The 18,844-nt window shown below is 45.1% G+C and overlaps 2 protein-coding genes across 4 annotated transcripts in view; one reads left to right on the top strand and one right to left on the bottom strand.

Annotated features, from left to right (window-relative positions):
- The window catches only part of DDX31 (DEAD-box helicase 31), a 64,264-nt gene extending 63,798 nt beyond the window's left edge, over nucleotides 1–466 (bottom strand). The window contains exon 1 of one of the 2 annotated variants that reach the window (XM_081179203.1): nucleotides 218–466. In XM_081179203.1, the coding sequence (XP_081035329.1) occupies nucleotides 218–319 (102 nt within the window). In that variant the 5' untranslated portion in view covers nucleotides 320–466. Of the gene's footprint in view, nucleotides 1–208 lie in introns of both variants that reach the window. The other variant, XM_081179202.1, reaches the window with a different exon arrangement.
- A 940-nt stretch (nucleotides 467–1,406) lies between these two features.
- GTF3C4 (general transcription factor IIIC subunit 4) lies at nucleotides 1,407–16,943 on the top strand. 2 transcript variants are annotated; one of them, XM_081179199.1, is made up of 5 exons: nucleotides 1,407–1,916; nucleotides 5,985–7,808; nucleotides 10,314–10,444; nucleotides 12,475–12,563; nucleotides 13,628–16,943. In XM_081179199.1, exons 1-5 carry the CDS (start codon nucleotides 1,509–1,511, stop codon nucleotides 13,690–13,692), a joined length of 2,517 nt encoding a protein of 838 aa, XP_081035325.1. In that variant the 5' UTR covers nucleotides 1,407–1,508; the 3' UTR covers nucleotides 13,693–16,943. The 2 variants fall into 2 exon arrangements, with proteins under 2 accessions (XP_081035325.1, XP_081035326.1); XM_081179200.1 differs by lacking the exon at nucleotides 1,407–1,916 and adding an exon at nucleotides 1,955–2,023.
- Nucleotides 16,944–18,844: the final 1,901 nt, after the last annotated feature.

Here is an 18,844-nt window from a genome sequence, read left to right as displayed (position 1 = left end):
TTCCTAATACTAGAGGAATTCCTCCAGCTCCTTGATCATATATATATTTTTAAACATCTCACTCACCCACATCCTTACTCAACTCCCAACCTAAACTAAAACGCCCCAACTGAGGTAGGTACAGGAGCTACTCCAACTCCGTTCACTCTGGCGGCCCCCTTTCCCCCAAAACGCTTTCTCCCTCACCAGCAACCTCAGACAAGCATACCTTTTTTGCCTTGCCATGCTGTGGCTTTGAGGCTGTCCTCTGCTGAGTGCGGGGCTGCAAACCTGAAGGACGCTGGCAGACGTTGATGAACAGCCCCTCATCGCAATCCATGGCTGGCTGAAACGAAGCACTTCTGACAGGGAGTTAGGGGACCCAGAAATCGATTTGATACCAGGCTTTTAGGGGAACAGCAGTAGGAACTCCCAATACAGACTCCCAGAGTTTTGCACACTTGAGTCATTACCCCACCAGCACCCACGTGCGTATGTTGGAAGTAGAAGGACCCCAAACATAGGTGTCTAATAAGATCCCTTGCAGAAAAGCAGAAGTGTAGTGGATTCTGTGTTAGAAAAAGTTAAACATAATCGCGAGTGTCTTAGTCTTTAAGGTGCCGCAGGGCCGTTTTTCCTGTTTGAATCGTGTTACTTTGGTTGCGGACACTCACAACAGACACACAAAAACATGATAATAGGAGCTGTGGTCTTTATTCCCCTCCGCGTTTTCGACAATTGAAAGGTGGATTTTTAGGACCCATCTTACGTGATTCCAAGTCGTTTTTAACATAGTGTTTTAATTGTTATATCCTGTCCTAGAACCTGAGGCTGGTGGTCTCATAAATGATAATGTTAATAATAGAGTCAGTGTGCTGTAGTGGATCCAGTGTCGGACTAGGACCTGGGACACCAATCTTCGAATCTCTTCACTCGGCCATGGAGGTCACTGGGTGACTTTGGGCCAGCCACTCACTCTCAGCCTAACTAACCTACCTCGGAGGGTTGTTGTGAGGGCAAAACGGGGAGAAGGAAAAGTAGGTGAGGTATAAATAAAAGCAACATAAAATAATAGCGTAACCCAGCAACGCCTGGATAGCCACTCCTTTTGTTCTCTACTTTTTAAGGCCAGTTTTAAAGTATGTACATCGCTTTGAGTTGCCCTGGTAAAAAAAAAAGCGAGTAACAATAACAGAAATTTAAACTAATGCTTGGTTAAAGCCCCCCAGGGATACTAAACAAAATAAAATAAAATACCGTAATTGCCTTCCTCTGCTAATACCAAAAAGCACCCGCACTCTCAAAAATCCAAATTCCTTTTCTCAGGCACTTAATTAGACACCCCTCGAACGGATTCTCCCTCCCCACCATACACGCGAGAGATAAACTAAGGTCCTTCCTCTCAGGCCCCACTAAGCGCGGCGGCGCATGGGCTCTCTGTGCTCGGATGGTGGGCAGTGACGGTTGGCGGCGGTGGAGCGTCGCGGGGGTGAAGGGGAGGGTCGCGCGGCCTTTAAGGCGGCGATAAGATGGCGATGGCGGTGGCTGAGGGAAGCCCAGCAGTGGAGCCGGCAGCGTCGCCGCTGACAGAGGGGAACGACGACGACGAGGAGGCTGAGCCGCCTCAAGAAGAGGAAGAGGAGGAAGACGACGAGGCGGCGGGACCGAGCAGCGGCAGCGGCAGCGCGGGGTTCCGCTTGACGGCGGTGCGTCGCGAGCCTGCAGTGCGGCTGCAGCACGGCGTGAGCGGTGTGGAGCCGCTGGCTTGGTCCGAGGACCACCGCGTGTCGGTCTGCACAGCCCGCAGCATCGCCGTCCTGGAGCAGCTCAGCGACGTCCAGGGCGGCGGCGGAGGAGGAGGAGGTGGAAGCAGCGGCGCTGACCTCGTCATCCACCGCACGGCCGTGCCGGCCCCCGCCGCCGCCTGTCACCTCAAGGTGGGCAATGGATGGCGACCGCTGCAGGGTGGGATGGGCGGCCGCGTCTAGGCATGCACGGCGTGTGCATGATCAACCAGCGGAACCCACCGCCACAGGATGCGGAGGTGTGTCTGTTTTAAAGGAGTTCACTCTCAGTAGGACTAACGTTAAGCGCAGCCTGTGCTCTCAAATGACATAGAGTTGGAAGGGACCCCCCCCCCCAAATCAGGTAGTCCAACCCCCTGCAATGCAGGAATCGCATGCAGACCTTGCCTTTTCTGCAAGGAGATAAAAAAGCATAACATGGTTCTTCCACTCTCTGCTTAATGAAGTAAGTGATCCTTATTTCACTGTAATCCAGCATGTTAGGTTAGGCAAAGAGAAACAGAGGCTGGCCCAAGGTCACCTAATGAGCTTTATGTGGCTGAGTGGTGATTTGAGTCTTACAGATCCTAGTCCAGGGTTAGGGGACCTCAGGCTCAGGAGCATGAATGTGGCCCCAGGCCCCACTCAATCTGACCCTTGGAACTCTCCCTAGACCACACCCCCTATTCAGGCCACACCCCCTCAGATATCCTGCTCCACACCTTTTTTTTGCCTCACTGAAATGTGCCTTCAAACTGCCTCTTTCTTGCCTGGGTAGAAAAGTCAGATGGTTGAAACCTCTGATATTTGAATGACTGGAATGTGCAAAAGTTTTGTTGTTGCTGCTCTGCCCACTTGTCCTCTGGCCCCATCTACCACTGCCGTATCCTCCCTATGAAGGGATGAAAAGGGTTTCCTGCACCTCTTCCATAGTCCAACACCAACCACTACACCACATGATAGATCTCCTGGCTATAAATAATAACAATAATTTATTTATTTATACCCCGCCCATCTGGCTGAGTTTCCCCAGCCACTCTGGGCGGCTCCCAATCAAATGTTAAAAACAGTACAGCATTAAATATTAAAAACTTCCCTAAACAGGGCTGCCTTCAGACGTCTTTTAAAGATAGGATAGATGCTTATTTCCTTCACATCTGAAGGGAGGATGTTCCACAGGGTGGGGGCCACTAACGAGAAGGCCCTCTGTCTGGTTCCTTGTAACCTCACTTCTCGCAGTGAGGGAACTGCCAGAAGGTCCTCGGCGCTGGATCTCAGTGTCCTGGTTGAACGGTGGGGGTGGAGACGCTCCTTCAGGTATTCAGGACTGAGGCCGTTTAGGACTTTAAAGGTCTGCACCAACACTTTGAATTGTGCTCGGAAACGTACTGGGAGCCAATGCAGATCTCTCAGAACCGGTGTTATGTGGTCCCGGTGGCCACTCCCAGTCACCAGTCTAGCTGCCGCATTCTGGACTAATTGCAGTTTCTGGGTCACCTTCAAAGGTAGCCCCACATAGAGCGCATTGTAGTAGTCCAAGCGGGAGATAACTAGAGCATACACCACTCTGGCGAGACAGTCTGCGGGCAGGTAGGGTCTTAGCCTGCATACCAGGTGGAACCACCAGATCTCTGGGTGGTTTGCAATAATTCTGGAAGGATTTCAGGTGTTTTAACAGCAGCAGTGAAATGAGTCCCACCCTTTGCTACTACTGAAACGAAGAAAACTTTGGGTAATCAGAAGTGAATTTTGGGGAAGTTAGGAATTCTTTTCATTTCCAGGCTCAGATTTTCTTGTGCTTGTCTTCCACATCATAGCTGGTTTGGTTTATTAACTCAGAGTTCTATCTTTTTAAAAAAACTAAAACAAAGTAGATCCCACAAACCTGAAGTCTGTGCACCTCCATGCTTTACATATCTAGAACAAGGCATGGCCAGCATGTGGAACTTACTGCTGCAAGATGTGGGCTTGACTGCAAGTCTCATTCTTGAACGATTGGGCGTGGGGAGAGATGGTAAGAGGGCTCTTAAATGAAAGCCACAGTCCCTCCCTCCTGCTCATGTCAAATGACTTTTAGTCAAATCAAGAATGGTAAACTTACTGCTCTCCAGATTTTGCTAGACTAGAGCTCCCATCATCCCTGACCATTTTCCAGTGTGGCTGGGACTGATGGTGATAGGAATGCAATGGCTTCTGTTTCCAGGCCCTCTTCAGGGGGGTCAGGATATCTGAAAGACTTCTTCCTCTCATTTGTAATGGCTCATAGGTTACAATCACCTTCTGAACAGGTTTTGGTGGTTGAGAATACCAGGCAGGGCCTTTTCTTCAGCAGCTCACTGGCCATAGAATTCGCTCCCCAAATAGGATTAGATTGGACCAATCCCAGTTGACTTTTGGGCAGGCAGCTAGAAATGTTTTTATTTCATCTGATGTTCAGCAATTGCTGATTGGGCGATTGATATTCTCATTCCATTTTCCTTGCTTTTTTAGTATCTGAATGATTCTGTTAACAGTGTTTTAGTTGTACTGATTTTCAGTGTGTCACAAATTGCTTTGGCCTAAAAGGTGGCATAAAAATGTTTTTTTATGAAAAAAGATAAGTAAAATAAATTTGGGTGGCTACTGTTGACAGGAAGCTTGACTCCATAGACTTTTAGTTCAATCCTGCTGACACTGTCTTACTTTCTGACAAGGACTGGACAGATCCATGGAGGATAGGGCTATGGGGTCATGATAACTGCCTCTAAGTACAGTGGTGCCTCGCAAGACGAAATTAATCCGTTCCGTGAGTCTCTTCGTCTAGCGGTTTTTTCGTCTTGCGAAGCAACCCTATTAGCGGATTAGCGCTATTAGCGGTTTAGCGGCTATTAAAGGCTTAGCGGCTATTAAAGGCTTAGCGGATTAGCGGCTAAAAGGCTATTAGCGGCTTAGCAGCTTAGAAAAAGGGGGGAAAGCGGAAAAAAATCAGAACACTTGCAAGACGTTTTCGTCTTGCAAAGCAAGCCCATAGGGAAAATCGTCTTGCGAAGCAGCTAAAAAACGGAAAACCCTTTCATCTAGCGGGTTTTCCGTCTTGCGAGGCATTCGTCTTGCAGGTCACCACTGTATCGGGTGTTAAGGACAAACAAGAATGTGATTGTCTTCATAATTCTACTTCTGAGTGTTCTTGGCTTGCTTGCAGCAAGAAACAGAGGAATGTATCCAATTTAGTTCTACTTAAAGTAGATCCCCTAAAATGAATGTATTTCAGTCCTCTCTTCCTTTAGGGTTTTGTTTTTTAAAAAAGCAATCAAGCAGTGTATTAATTTTATGAGATAAATAAAATATGAAATAAATATATCAGTTTCAGTGAGTATTCTGAGTAGAACTAAGTTGTAATACAATCCAGAATGCTGAATTGCATGGCATTGGGTCTGATCCAGGAGGGCTATTGCTCTGTTCTTACAAAGCCAGAAGGAAATGTGCTAAATATAACAGTTTGTATTTCTATAATTTCTATTACTTTGATCATTGTTAACTGCCTTTGCCTCTTTATGGAGCAAAGGTGGGCGATAAGAATAATAAGTTATAATAATATTTTCCTTTTCTCATAAGAATAGAACCCAATGGGGTCATGCAATAAAGCAGAATGGTGAGAGATTCAGGACAGACAAAAAGAGGGACTTCTTGGTGCAGCCTGTACTTAAACTATGGAATCTGCTGTCACATGGTGTAGTGATGGCCACTGACTTGGACTGATTTAAAAGGAGATTAGTCAACTTCATGGAGAATAAGGCTATCAGTGACTACTTGTCATGATGGTTATATTACCTCTAGGCTCAGAGGCCTCTGAATACTGCACCATTTGCAGGGGAACAATGACAGCAGGTGGCTATTGTGCCAGGGTGGTCCAACATGCAGCCCAAGGGCCACATGCAGTGTTCTGCTCACAGTTTCCATGTCAAACTACTACAGCCGCCCACTTGGTATAAAAATTTGGACCTCCCTAAGATAGGTCTTCAGTCTGATCTTACTGGGCTGCTCTTACGGTATTTAATGCTAGAGTGTTCAAAGTTGTGGCAAGAGCTTGCTTGATCAGATGTTTTCACCAGTATTGCACCAGGCTTTTGCTAAAAGTAGCTCATTTATATACCTTTAAGCTGCTACACCAGCCTTCATTTTGAACAAGCTAGTAAAATGTTTAATTGGTTTTTTTTTTTTAACACACTTATTCTTTTTCAGGTTGGTTCCAAAAAGGAAGTTGCTGAATGTAAGGAAAAGTTTGCCAGTTCTAAGGATCCAACCGTGAGCCAGACGTTAATGTTGGACAGGGTGTTTAACCCCGAAGGGAAGTCGCTGCCGTCAATGCGAGGCTTCAGATACTCCAGTTGGTCTCCGCTGGGCTGTGATGCAAACAGCAGGTGCCTTCTGGCAGCATTAACCATGGACAACAGGTTGACCATCCACGCTAACCTTGACAGACTTCAGTGGGTGCAGTTGGTTGACCTGACTGAGCTCTATGGAGAGCGCCTGTTTGAGAACGGCTACCGGCTTTGTAAGGGTGAGGGTCCCAGGGTGGATTTAGGGGACTTCTCCGAATTCCAGAGAAGGCACAGCATGCAGACCCTGGTGCGCATGGAATGGTCTGGAATCTGTACCACCCAACAGGTGAAGCATAATAATGAGTGTCGGGATGTGGGCAGCGTGCTGCTAGCCGGAATCTTTGACAATGGCAATATTGCCATCTGGCAGTTCCAGCTCCCATTTATGGGCAAGGAATCAATTACCTCTTGCAATACTATTGAGTCAGGAATCACTTCCCCCAGCGTATTGTCATGGTGGGAATATGAGCACAATAATAGGAAGATGAGTGGTCTCATTGTTGGGAGTGCTTTTGGACCCGTTAAAATCCTCCCCGTCAACCTTAAAGCAGTCAAGGGCTATTTCACCCTCAGGCAACCGGTGGTTTTGTGGCAAGAGATGGACCAGTTGCCTGTACACAGCATCAAGAGCATTTCTCTCTACCACCCATATCAGAAATGCAGCTGTAGCTTAGTGGTGGCCGCAAGAGGATGCTATGTGTTCTGGTGTCTTCTTTTAATCTCCAAAGCAGGTTTAAATGTTCATAATTCACATGTTACAGGGCTCCACTCTCTCCCAATCATTTCCATGACAACAGACAAACAGAATGGGACTGTCTACACATGCTCTATTGATGGGAAGGTCAGGCAGCTGATTCCCATCTTCACGGATGTTGCATTGAAATTTGAGCACCAGCTGATAAAGTTGTCTGAAGTGCTTGGCTCTGTGCGGACTCATGGGATCGCAGTGAGCCCATGTGGGGTGTACCTGGCGGTAGTGACCACAGAAGGCATGACCAATGGCCTCCACCCTATCACCAAGAGCTACCAGGTCCAGTTTGTGACTCTTAAAACATTTGAGGAGGCAGCAGCCCAGCTGCTAGAATCACCTGTCCAAAACCTTTTCAAGCAAGTTGACCTCACGGATCTTGTCCGCTGGAAGATCTTGAAAGATAAGCACATTCCACGATTCCTACAGGAAGCCTTGGAGAAAAAGATTGAGAGCTTTGGGTCCACTTATTTTTGGCGCTTTAAACTGTTTCTCTTGCGGATTTTGTACCAGTCACTGCAGAAGGCTCCCTCTGAGGCCCTGTGGAAGCCAACCCATGAGGACACAAAAGTCTTAATAGCACATTCCCCTGGGATGGGCACCAGTGAAGAGCATCAACAAGACAAAGGCACTTCAAAACAGGGCAGCAAGCAGAATCCAAGTGACATAATCCGAGGAGCAGATGTGGATGATCTGGCAGATGACTCTCTTGTCTACTCCAGTGACATAGGAGGACGGGAGCCAATGGAAGATAAGCTTCTTGAAATCCAAGCTCAGATTGAAGCAGTAGAAATGCATTTGACACGGGAACATATGAAGCAAGTGTTGGGCGAAGTCTACCTGCACACATGGATTACGGAGAACACCAGCATTCCCACGAGGGGAGTCTGCGACTTCTTAATGTCTGATGAAAGTTATGATGACAGGACAGCAAGGGTAAGTGCATCCCAGCATAAAAGCTGTTGGGTTGCAGTAGGATAGCACGGCTTAGTTTGCCCTATCAAATCCTGGCTTAAGAAACCAGGATATGCACCAGCTTCATGTATGCACATACAGCCCCATTTCTCTCACTTTGCTCCTCTCTTTGTGCAATCAGCAAAGCAACCATAGTTTCTCGTTATGTGTGACAAACAAACCACAATTCAAAAGCCAACTGTAAATCTTGGTGCATATTAAAATTTTAAAAAGATGGTCTCTAATCTGGAAAAGTCAAAGGCTACTGTGTCTAGGTCATTGGTGCAGGCTTCTGATGCCCTTCAGTGTTTATCTGTCCTTATTCACTAGGCAGATCTGGTAGCACTGACTGTGCTCCTGGCAAAGAAAGCAGGTCCCACCTGCCCATATTAGCAAGTTATAGTTTGGATTCCTAATAGTTCTTGAAGGTCTGCCAGAGGATCACAACTTCTGTTACTGGCTTCTGTAAATATCGTGGACTTGTTGATCTGATCTAATGCCAGATCTCATCAGGGAGCAAAGGGGAGGTGCTCTTTGCTAAGGCCAGAACTACCACAGTCAACTCTGCGTCACTCCCCTTCTGTGACGATTCTAACTACCATCAAATCACCTGTCTCAGGAAAGAACTGTGTGGCAGGAGCTGCCTTGTCCTCCTGGCCTGGGCATTATCTGATACTGAATTTGGTCTGGCGGGGTTGGGGTGGGAAAGGGTTGCTGGTCCCCCCAAGACAAGTGGCACCTGTATAGACAGTCTGTAAGGCAGAGGAGACTGCTTACTTATGCTAAACTGGACTGCGAGCAACTTTCTTGAAACCTACTTGTAAGCCACTTTTTCACAAATAAACTGCTTTCAAAACTTGTGAGTTACCCAGTGGTATATTAATATCCTAAATAAAATCAGTAAATATTTGTAGAAGTCAAAACATCACACTTTTCAGGAGGGAGTGCTAGGGCCTTCCCCTGCTGCCTCTCCAGTTGACATACGAATTGTAAGATCCTTGGGGCAGAGGTCCTGACCTTTTGCTTATGTCTTATTTACTTACTTTCATTAATGTGTATATATATATATATATATATATATATATATATACACACACAGTCCTTCACAATATTCAACTTTGGGTGCTTACAGTACAGTTTAAAACATAAAGTAATTAAATATGCAATAAACCAAATGAAGGTAACAAATAGCATAAATAGCACAATCCTGGCAGCCCCCCATTTACGCAGAGTTATGTTCCGTGGCACTGCACACATTGATTAAATGGGGTGTAATTGAAACCCATCGAAAAAGCCTGCAAACACCATGTTCCACCCCTGCTCTGCCCTCATCCAACCCTTTTAGTGATGTTTTTATGACATTTCCAAGTCACTTCCAGGTTTGGTGCGATTCGCATATACATGAGCAGACATACTGAATGTGCATAAACAGGGGGCTGCCTGTACATAGAATAGCAATTAAACTGGAAAGTAAAAAAAACAACTTCAATTCCAGTGGTTTTAAAATGTATATTCTTTCCATTACGATCTTAAAGTACAAACCGTTACAGTGTCTGAGAGAATAAAAATGTATGAAGCTGATGCCTTCTAGATGATAAAGTAGGGGCCAGGTAAGCTTCCTTGAGGCTGGAGCAGTCAGCAAGGCCTACTTGGATTCCCAACACCAAGATCGTTGCCAGGTACCAGGGGAAGGGTGCAGGTGGCCAGGAGGTTGGCATTGGGAGGGTGCAACCAGTCTGATGCCTGCACCATGCCAACCTCCCTTCTTCCTCTTGTTAACTAGCAGCAACCTTGGAATTGGGAAGCCAGGTAAGCACCACCACCCTGCCCTACTGACCAATCCTGACTTCAGGAGAGTTCCCCAGCTTGGGATACCCTAGATGAAGAAGCCGTCTCTTTTGTTTCCTTTTTAATCTGTGATGAATGCAAAACTCTTAAGAGCCACAGCAAAAGATCTTTCTGCTTGGTTGATGTGGGAGCAGGTGGTCCATAGAGCCCTGCCTCCATTGATGGTTCTACATAAATAACAATTGTGCAGTGCCGTGGTTGCCACAATCCCGTATTTTTCTGCAGCTTCCTAAGTAGCTAAGACTTGAAACTCTGCTGACATAAGAAAGAGTGTTCAAAAATATTTTATCATGTTCTCTTGAGTGGTAACATGCGCTTTGAGGCAAAGCTCCTCTCTTTTCGATTTACCTTCAGCCATCAGTTTTCTTCCGAAATGCGTGGGGGGTTAGGGCAATTAAGTTCCTCAGACTACCTGAGCGGCATGCGGAGAAGTCATTCACTCTGCATTTTGCATGCCTGAGACGCCTTTGTTGCTTTTTTATTCTGTTGTATTCCGTTTTAAGCAGGGCTTGGGCTTTTGCATCTTGTGTTCTTCAGAAAGCCTGCCTCACAACTCCTGTGAGATTTCCCCACCTTTCAGCAGGCAGCTGTCTCTTCCTATAAGTGCTGCTACTGACTGCTGCTGCTGTGTGTTCCCAGGTGCTGATTGGGCATATCTTAAAGAAAATGAACAAACAGACTTTCCCAGAGCACTGCAGCTTGTGCAAAGAGATCCTGCCGTTCACAGATCGCAAGCAGGCAGTTTGCTCCAACGGTCACATTTGGCTCAGGTAAGCCCAACTTCAAGCAAGCGCTGTCAGGTTCCCTTCTTTCTGATTTAGCCAAGTGGAGGGAGGGGGCAGGTGTTTATCAGTGGCTGTGAAATGCCTTTCTGCATGCCGAGGGGAGCAGAGAGTTAGAATCATGTTGATCTCTGCTTGCCTGAGAAAGTCTGCAAACAGGCAGGGTGCTTGCTTGCAAGGGCTGGAGAAGTATGGCTCTTAGGCAGTCAGTTTGAAATTCCTTTTCAATGCTATTTCAGCCTGTTGGCAGTTGTGTGCCTGAGTGTCTAACTTTTGCCACTTCCCTCATTGCCATCTTGTTCACAACAGACACCGGAATGTGGTGTACAGTGGTACCTCGGATTACATACTCTTCAGGTTACATACGCTTCAGGTTACAGACTCTGCTAACCCAGAAATAGTACCTCGGGTTAAGAACTTTGCTTCAGCATGAGAACAGAAATCGTGCTCTGGCAGCAGCAGGAGGCCCCATTAGCTAAAGTGGTGCTTCAGGTTAAGAACAGTTTCAGGTTAAGAATGGACCTCCAAAACAAATTAAGTTCTTAACCCGAGGTACCACTATATCGCTTTTGAGGTTCCTGGGAGGCAAGTGGGCATTCAACACCCAGAGGTGTTTCCCAGCCTGTGCTGTTTTGGACAGACCTGTAAATCTGCACCCCCCAAACTGTCTTTAAAATTGTGTCAGAACTTAAAATGGTTTTAACTTTGTGCTTATTTCTTGGTGTGTGTGAAATGTGTTTTATCTCAAGAAATTGCCTTGGCAGCCTAAGATGGGCTGAAACAAAGGGTATAGATTCATTAAGTTGAAAGAAATTAGCCAAAGGGATAGGAATCGGAATCTGACCATGAAACTACAAGTGCTGAAGCTGAATATTGAGCCTATTTGGAGTATGTTACCTGCCTGTGCTCAAGTAAAACTCTGTTGGAGAATTGTTTGTTGCTGCCAGATTGATTTGAAACCTCTGGTAGATCTGACCAAATGGATTCTGTTCCACCAAAGTTCCTGTCATTATAGACTTGTAAGCCTTTGATTGTGCTGTTGAATCTTGGCTGTTCTGATTTGAAACTAGTGTTTCCCGATTGCCTCCCTGACAGTGATGTAGTATTTTTTGATACAGTTTCCCAGTATTTTCAAATGTACTCATTTTAAAAACTTTTGTATACCCCTAAAAACATGTGTGTAAACCAACAGTGTGGTAGTCTCAAATACTGGTAGGTGGGCAACGTGGCCAGCTAGTTTCAGTAAGGTGGGTAACTGACATCACTACCTCAGATTATGCAGGATAGTTCTCCCATGCCAACAATGTTTGAAAAATAATGTCATCTGAATCATTATTTTGAGTGTATTTGCTAAAAGATGCTAACATTCTGTGCCCAGGCCATCAAAACTGATCTTGAAGCCTCAGGGCAGAACTAGTGGAAATTTTGCTTGACAAAATTTTGAGATTTGGAGGCAAGCCTATCATTGTAGCTACAGTGGTTAAATGTGTTCTTTTCCCACTTTATAGGAGAGATGAATTATGTGTCTTACCTGCTTTCCTACCCAGTCAAGAAATTCATATTTTTCCTGTACTAGACTTGGATAATCTGATTTGCTTTCGTTAGTTGTATTCTACATTTACATCCAACTGGTGATTTCTTTTTAGAAGAGTTTGGATCTAGACTAAGTTAGTTCATCTTAGGCCCCACTGAAATTATTGGGCAAGTTACTCATTACTCATCTTGTTTATTCCCATGGGAGCAGAATTCAATTAATTTCATCCAGTCCAGTATTTCCTTTCTTGGTATCATTTGAAACAGGGCTAGGGAACCTGTGCAGTTCTACAGAACTCCAGCTCCCAACAACCCTGACAGTTGGCTCTACAGGCTGGGACTGATGGGAGTTGGAGTCCAATAGCATCTGGAGGGCTGCATGTCCTCCAGCTATGATCCGAAGGGTGGCACAGATGGCATTCTGAGAAGCATCTGATCCTTTTAACCACAAAGGCCTTTCCATAATTCTTTTCCCACTTCTGCAGGTGCTTCCTTACCTATCAAGCCTGCCAAAGCCTGGTGTACAGAAGATGCTTGCTTCGTGACAGCATCGCCCGGAATCCAACCCCAGAAGGTGAGCTCTTTCCTTTAGACCTAGGAGTGGATGATGCGGCTGAGTCTGGCTGAGTTTCTGATCTGGGCAAAGATGCAGGCTCTGCATTGATCCACCCTAGGCACCTATCAAGCATTCCTATCAGATATTGATTTACCTTGACCTTTTTGTTAGGTCATAGATTCTCATTTCTCCATTTCAAAATCCACTTGAGATTTCATTCCAGAAGCTGCACTTCTTGGAATGGGGAGGCATCCTCTTTTTGTGTATCATAATGAGACTGAAGTCGTCCATGAAAGAAAAGGCAAGAAGATCCCAAGTTGCATATAATGCTGTTTCTTTGGTCCAATATGTTTTGAAGCAAATCTGTGCTCCCCAATAACAGTTTGCAAATAATTACATGTGTGAAGAATATTTGTGACCACAGAACAATGTGCTTTGTGGAGCCTCCCACCACCCTAACCCCCAGATTATTTTCTTCAAAACACTTTAGGCAGTACAGTGGAGCCTCGCAAGACGAAAAGAATCCGTTCTGTGATTCTCTTCGTCTAGCGGTTTTTTCGTCTTGCGAAGCAAGCCCATTGACGGATTAGCGCTATTAGAGGCTTTTAGCTGCTTTTAGCGGCTTATCTGCTGATTGGATCAGCTGAAAAGCGGCTTAGCGGTTTAGAAAAAGGGGGGGGGAACCATCAGGAACTCGCAAGACATTGTCGTCTTGCGAAGCAAGCCCATAGGAGATTCGTTTTGCAAAGCACCTCCAAAACGGAAAACTCTTTCGTCTAGCGAGTTTTCCGTCTTGCGAGGCATTCGTCTTGCGGGGCACCACTGTATTTATCTGTGTATAACATGCCCCCGTGTATAAGACTCAAAATTAAGAAAATGGGGGGGTTGCCCCCATGTATAAGACTATCCCCCTTTTAAACATTATTATTAGTTAAAAAACCTAGTCTTACATACGGAAAAATATGGTAGTATTCTGTGTACTGTACTGTGAGGCATTTCCCCCTATTGTCTCATGATTGGCCTTCTCTTTCGTTATCGCCTTTCCTCATTAGTTCTCCAACAACCTGTTTTCTTATTTTCAGATCCTGATTGGATCAAGAGGTTGCTGCAGGGGCCTTGCAGTTTTTGTGACTCTCCTGTTTTCTAAAGAACAAGATTGAGAGCCTGATGTATGTTTTTCCAGCGCACAAAGCACCACTCTAACCCTGGAAACTGCCTGAAGGTGCAAGCATGTAAATTACCCAGAAAGGAACTTTTGAGTAGAAGACAGTGAGCTGGACATGCTTAGTGGTCCAGCATCCCATTTCAAACCTGAGAGGAAGCAGAAAAGCCTTCTGTTGGGAAAACTTCAGCACAGACACTTTGGAAACAGCCCTGACCCATCCCAATTAAGCATTGGTACTTGACTCCTTTCTTTTCTTGTCAAGTAGGGTCTGGAATTGGAGAAATGCACCGGGGCTGACTTCACACCACCCTCCAGCCTGCTTCATTTGGCAATGGGATGCTTTTCGTGCAAAGATCCCAGCAGTGGGGGATACCGCTCCTGCTGCTGCTGCTGCTGCTGCTGCTACTACTACTTCATAGGACTTCATAGAAATTCATAGGACTTCATAGGAATTCATAGGACAGCAGGATTTGAGCCTGCTTTTTGCTCTTTCATTTATTTTTCAATAAATATTTTGAACAAATGGTGCTCACTGTGCCGGAGACAATTAAATATTTAGAAATAACATGCGGGTTTAAGAATATTTTTTAAAATGTCCTGCATGCCCATTACATGAGGGTGAAAATCCTGACCATTTCACTCCTACAGAGGTTGGCAATCAAGTCCAGTGGCTTCTTATAGGAAACGTTAATCCCTCTGTGCCAAATGTGGGAGGGTAAGTTTTAAAAGGCTAATCAAGCTATTTCAGCAGTGGAGCATGTCACAAAAGGCGTCTTTTCTAAAAGTCTGAGCATCAGCATTTCTGATCAAACTCTTCTTGCCAGTGAATTTTTACCCCCTTGCAGCCCAGTTCCCCCTTCTAATCGCATAATCCCCTCCCAAATTTTTGCCAGTGCCTTTTATTTTTTTTTAGCAACAATTATGCTTGCCAGGAATTCTTCTTCCTCCCATTATAGATGGATACATTATTTGTAGCTGTTGGCTTTGGCAGTCAATACGTTAGAAAATGCAACCAGGCAAATGTCTAACTTTCCCACCAAAGTTCTGTGGCCATTCAATCTTGTCTTATGAAATGAAGCTATCCAGCCAGAGAACTAACACTTGTAAAAATCCATTTTCTCTTTCAGTTTAGCTGCTTAGGGCTCTGCTTTCAGAGAGGTGGGGTGTAAATGTTTTAAATAAAATTAAAACATTTGCAGCTTGCTGTGGCAGAATCTGCAGCTGGATCCCTCCCACAGGAGGTGGTGATGGCAACCAACTTGCAGAGCTTTATAAGAGGATTAGACAGATGGATAAGGCTGTGTTCTCGCTCTGCTGTCAAAGGTGGTATGCCTCTGAATACCAGTGGTTGGAAACCAGAGGGAAGGGGAGACAGAGGCGCCAGCTTCTGAAGGTGAATGGGGGAGTGTGTCGTGGTACATGATGTCAGGATGTTGGAGGAGCTGGGGGCAGAGCCGAACGTGGCAGCAGTTCAGTGGCAGCCCAGTTTCAATGGCTGTGTCTCCTCCTGCTGCTGCTGCTGCTGCTGCTGCTGTTGTCACCATCAGGGTCTGTTTCCCTGCTCCTTCCGCTCCATGACTGGAGGAGGAGAAGCCAGCTACTGAAGCCATGCCACGCTTGGCCGCCTCTGCTGCTTTTGGACTTGGGGGCCCTCCCCAAAAAATTGGGAGGGCAAAAGGGCTCAGCTTCTAGAAGATGGCACCCCTGAGGGGAGAGTATTCTTGTAATCAGGTCCTGCTTATGGGCATCCCAGAAGGGGCTGTGCCACTGTGAGAACAGGATGCTGGACTAGATGGGTCATTGGCCTCATCCAGCAGGGTTCTTCTTAGGGTCTTACAAGCTGCAGCAGAATAAATCAGAGGTCCTACTTCAGTGGGGAGCACATTTGTAGCACTTCTCTCTGTAAATAATAAAGTCACCAGTAAAGAGTTCCTGCAGGTTAAAATCAAGTATTCTGCTGCATATGTAGGCTAAGCCCTCTGAGGACATGCCCTTCATAGGAGTGAGCAGGAATTCTCTAGGACTCTGTTCATAGGCTGTAGGTACACTTTTTAGTTGTCTTTGACCAAAATACTGCACTTTAAAAGGTGGAGGTCAATTTGGATTGATCAGCCAGTTCATGGAAATAGGAATTTATTGGCAGGGTGAACCGAAAGGGATCATAAAATGTTGTTGGTTATGTTAATCATTTTGTGCTTTGGGGCTGATGTTTTTAGTGCCTCTGATGACTTTGTTCTAATGCTTTCTCCTGAAGTTATCTACTGCTCCCCTTGTACTTTCCAAGAAGGTCTTTCACGCTGTGGGTATGAAAGATCCATGTAAGCAGGTCAAGATGATAGTCCTCACCCTGCAATTCCAGCATGAAGGTCTCCTCCAGTTTAAAAGGATCTTGAATAGAACAGTGAGTGCAGTCTTGAGAGTAACTACAAATCAGTGTAGACAACACTGGGCTCAATAGGTTGATGGCAAAGTAATCTACTTTTTGTTTTGTTTTTTATTCTGGAGATGAGTAGACCCTGCTGGAGGAGGCAGTGCTATTTCCCAGCGATCACTCCCCACCCCCCACCCCTAGCTCTGCCTGTTGGAGCCCATTCTCAGCCTATTGAGAGGACCTAAACAGTACGCATTAGGCAGTATGCTGGGTTAATTGGATTAAAACAGTGTAAAAGGCTAATTAAATATTGAACAATGTATTCTTGCTATGGTAAGCTGAGCAAGAGAGTGGAGTGTATGGAGCTGAATTCTCATCAATCAGCACTACTGAAGAACTCTACAAACTGCTGTAATAGATTTGGTGTTGTGTGGGAGGTTATATGCGGGCAAAATACAGCACCTGTACTTCTACTAGATGGACTTCAATTCTTTCCTGTATCGACTTTCTACTTCCTTCCAAAGGTAAATGCCCAGTATCTTTAGTTGCAGAGAGATTTAACAATGGGAGGAACCCACTGAACCCTCAGAAGCACATGAGAGCTGAGTTCAGACTCAGTTCTGTTTTTCGACTGTCTTGACTGTGACAAAACTTGTCAAGTGGCTGACTCAAGCCCATGGCAGTTGAAGGGGCCAATTTTTGATGAAGGAACATTGTAGAATCAAAATGGAGGAGCACCAGTCTGCTGTTGCTGACAAAATGGGTTTACAACTTAGCAAATTCTTCTGTCTTGTGACTTATTTCTGAATGCTGTCCTCATAACCAAACGACTCCCACTTCTGCTGTGTGTTTGTGTGTGTTTTTTTTAAAAAAACCCCACACACTGAATGTAGGAGGAGTTTATCCATCCCACTTTAGTTTTTTATATATATATATATATATATAAATAATTTTTATTAAAGATTTTCCTCGTTTACAAAAGCACATTCATTGTCTCTTTCTTCAGGTTTTGTTTTCTACAGATCAGTTACATTTGTTGTGAGACATTGGTGTTATATGCAGTATAGGGTTGGGAAGAAAAGAAGGAGATGGGAGAGGGGGTGGGGTGGTAAAGCTTATGTTCTTTTACTTAGTGTATGTGCCAGGTTTTTGTGTCAGTGTCACTTGGGTAGGTTCCCTTTCTATTCACTTGTTATGTTTCCTTGGTGGTGAGAGAGGCTGGGGTGGCCTAGGGACAACAGTCATACAAGAAATAAGCAAAATAACTAAACAGGTACTAGAAGTCACCCCAGAACTGGCCCTACTGAACATCTTCCAAGATAACAATGCCCACTCACACTATAAAGAGCTCATAACCCCCTGAGCAGCCAGAAACATCATAGCCAGACACTGGAAGGACCTGTCAGGAATAAACATGGAACACTGGTATCAAGTACATCCTTGTGCAAATTAATTGAAACAAAACATGTTTTCTATCTTACTCGTAATCCTGTACTCAGAACAAACATGAAAATTCAGTTGATCATTATGGTGTTGGAAGCCTGCAGCCAATAGAAGGAATGATGCGCTCGCCACAATATGTTGAGGTTCTACGAAAGAGAGTTATTCCAGAGCTGGAAAAGAGGTATCCTGACAGTGCTGGGATATTGTAGCAGGACCTAACCCCCTGTCACACATCAAAAGTGGTGAAGAAATCCATGACACAGCAGCAAATACAGGTACTTGATTGGCCAGAGAATTCCCCAGACATAAATCCCATTGACAATTGGTGGGCTATATTCATAAGTCGCCTCAATGCTGTAGACTGTATGACTATGGAGAAGCTCATTCAGGCGCTGATTCAAGTGTGATACAGGGATCCGAAAATCAACAGTGACTGTTCGAAAGTAGTAGACTCCATGCCAAACTGTGTTCAAATGCTGCTTAAAAATAGTGGAGGTCATATCTGTTACTAATGTACATATATGTGAGTTTTGTACATGTATATGTGAGTTTTGTACTGTACAATAAACTACTTAAATTCATTGTTTGTTTCAATTAATTTGCACAAGGGTGTAGTATGGGAAACAGCCTTACTAGAAAAGCTAACCAATAGACAAATAGATGAGGATGCCTTTACTGCTCCCCTTTATCACATCCCGCTTAAGTTGAAGATGAAATTGGGGCAGATCACAACCTTTCTTCCAAGGCTCAGAGTGAAAATGAAAACCATCCTTTCCATTATTTTATCGTCTTGCTTACAGAGGATAGATGGGACCAACCTCCAAGAACAGTTATTTGGAGTTTCATTCTTTTAAAAATCCAGAAACTAGAAGCAAGAGATGAGAATACTAAGTGATGTTAATGCTTGATCAGGCCAGTTGTCCGTCTGGTCTAACAACAGTTGGCCAGGCATCAGGAAGCTCTCATACAGATAACAATAATGAGCCCAAAAGGCTCTAGGGCACTGCTGTCCAAACTTTTTTCAAAGGGGGCCAGATTTGATGAAGTGATGGAGTGAAGGGCCGTGAGGGCCAACCAAAGTGGTTGACCTTTTTTAAATTTTGAATTGAAGTTGTTGAGCTTTTTAGGATTGAAGTTGTTGATTTTTTTTTAGGATATTACCCCAGGAAATAAACTGCCACAGGGGCCAGATTATACCAACCGGCAGGCCAGATTAGGCCCCCAATGTGGACTTTGGACATGAATGCTCTAGGGCAAGTGTGACTAACTTGTGGACCTCAAGATGTTGGATTCCCAACTCCCATCAGCCCCACTCAGCAT

The sequence above is a fragment of the Podarcis bocagei genome (genome assembly GCF_964188305.1).
Source record: "Podarcis bocagei genome assembly, chromosome: Z".
Taxonomy (NCBI): domain Eukaryota; kingdom Metazoa; phylum Chordata; class Lepidosauria; order Squamata; family Lacertidae; genus Podarcis; species Podarcis bocagei.
This window is presented reverse-complemented; position numbering and strand designations above follow the sequence as displayed.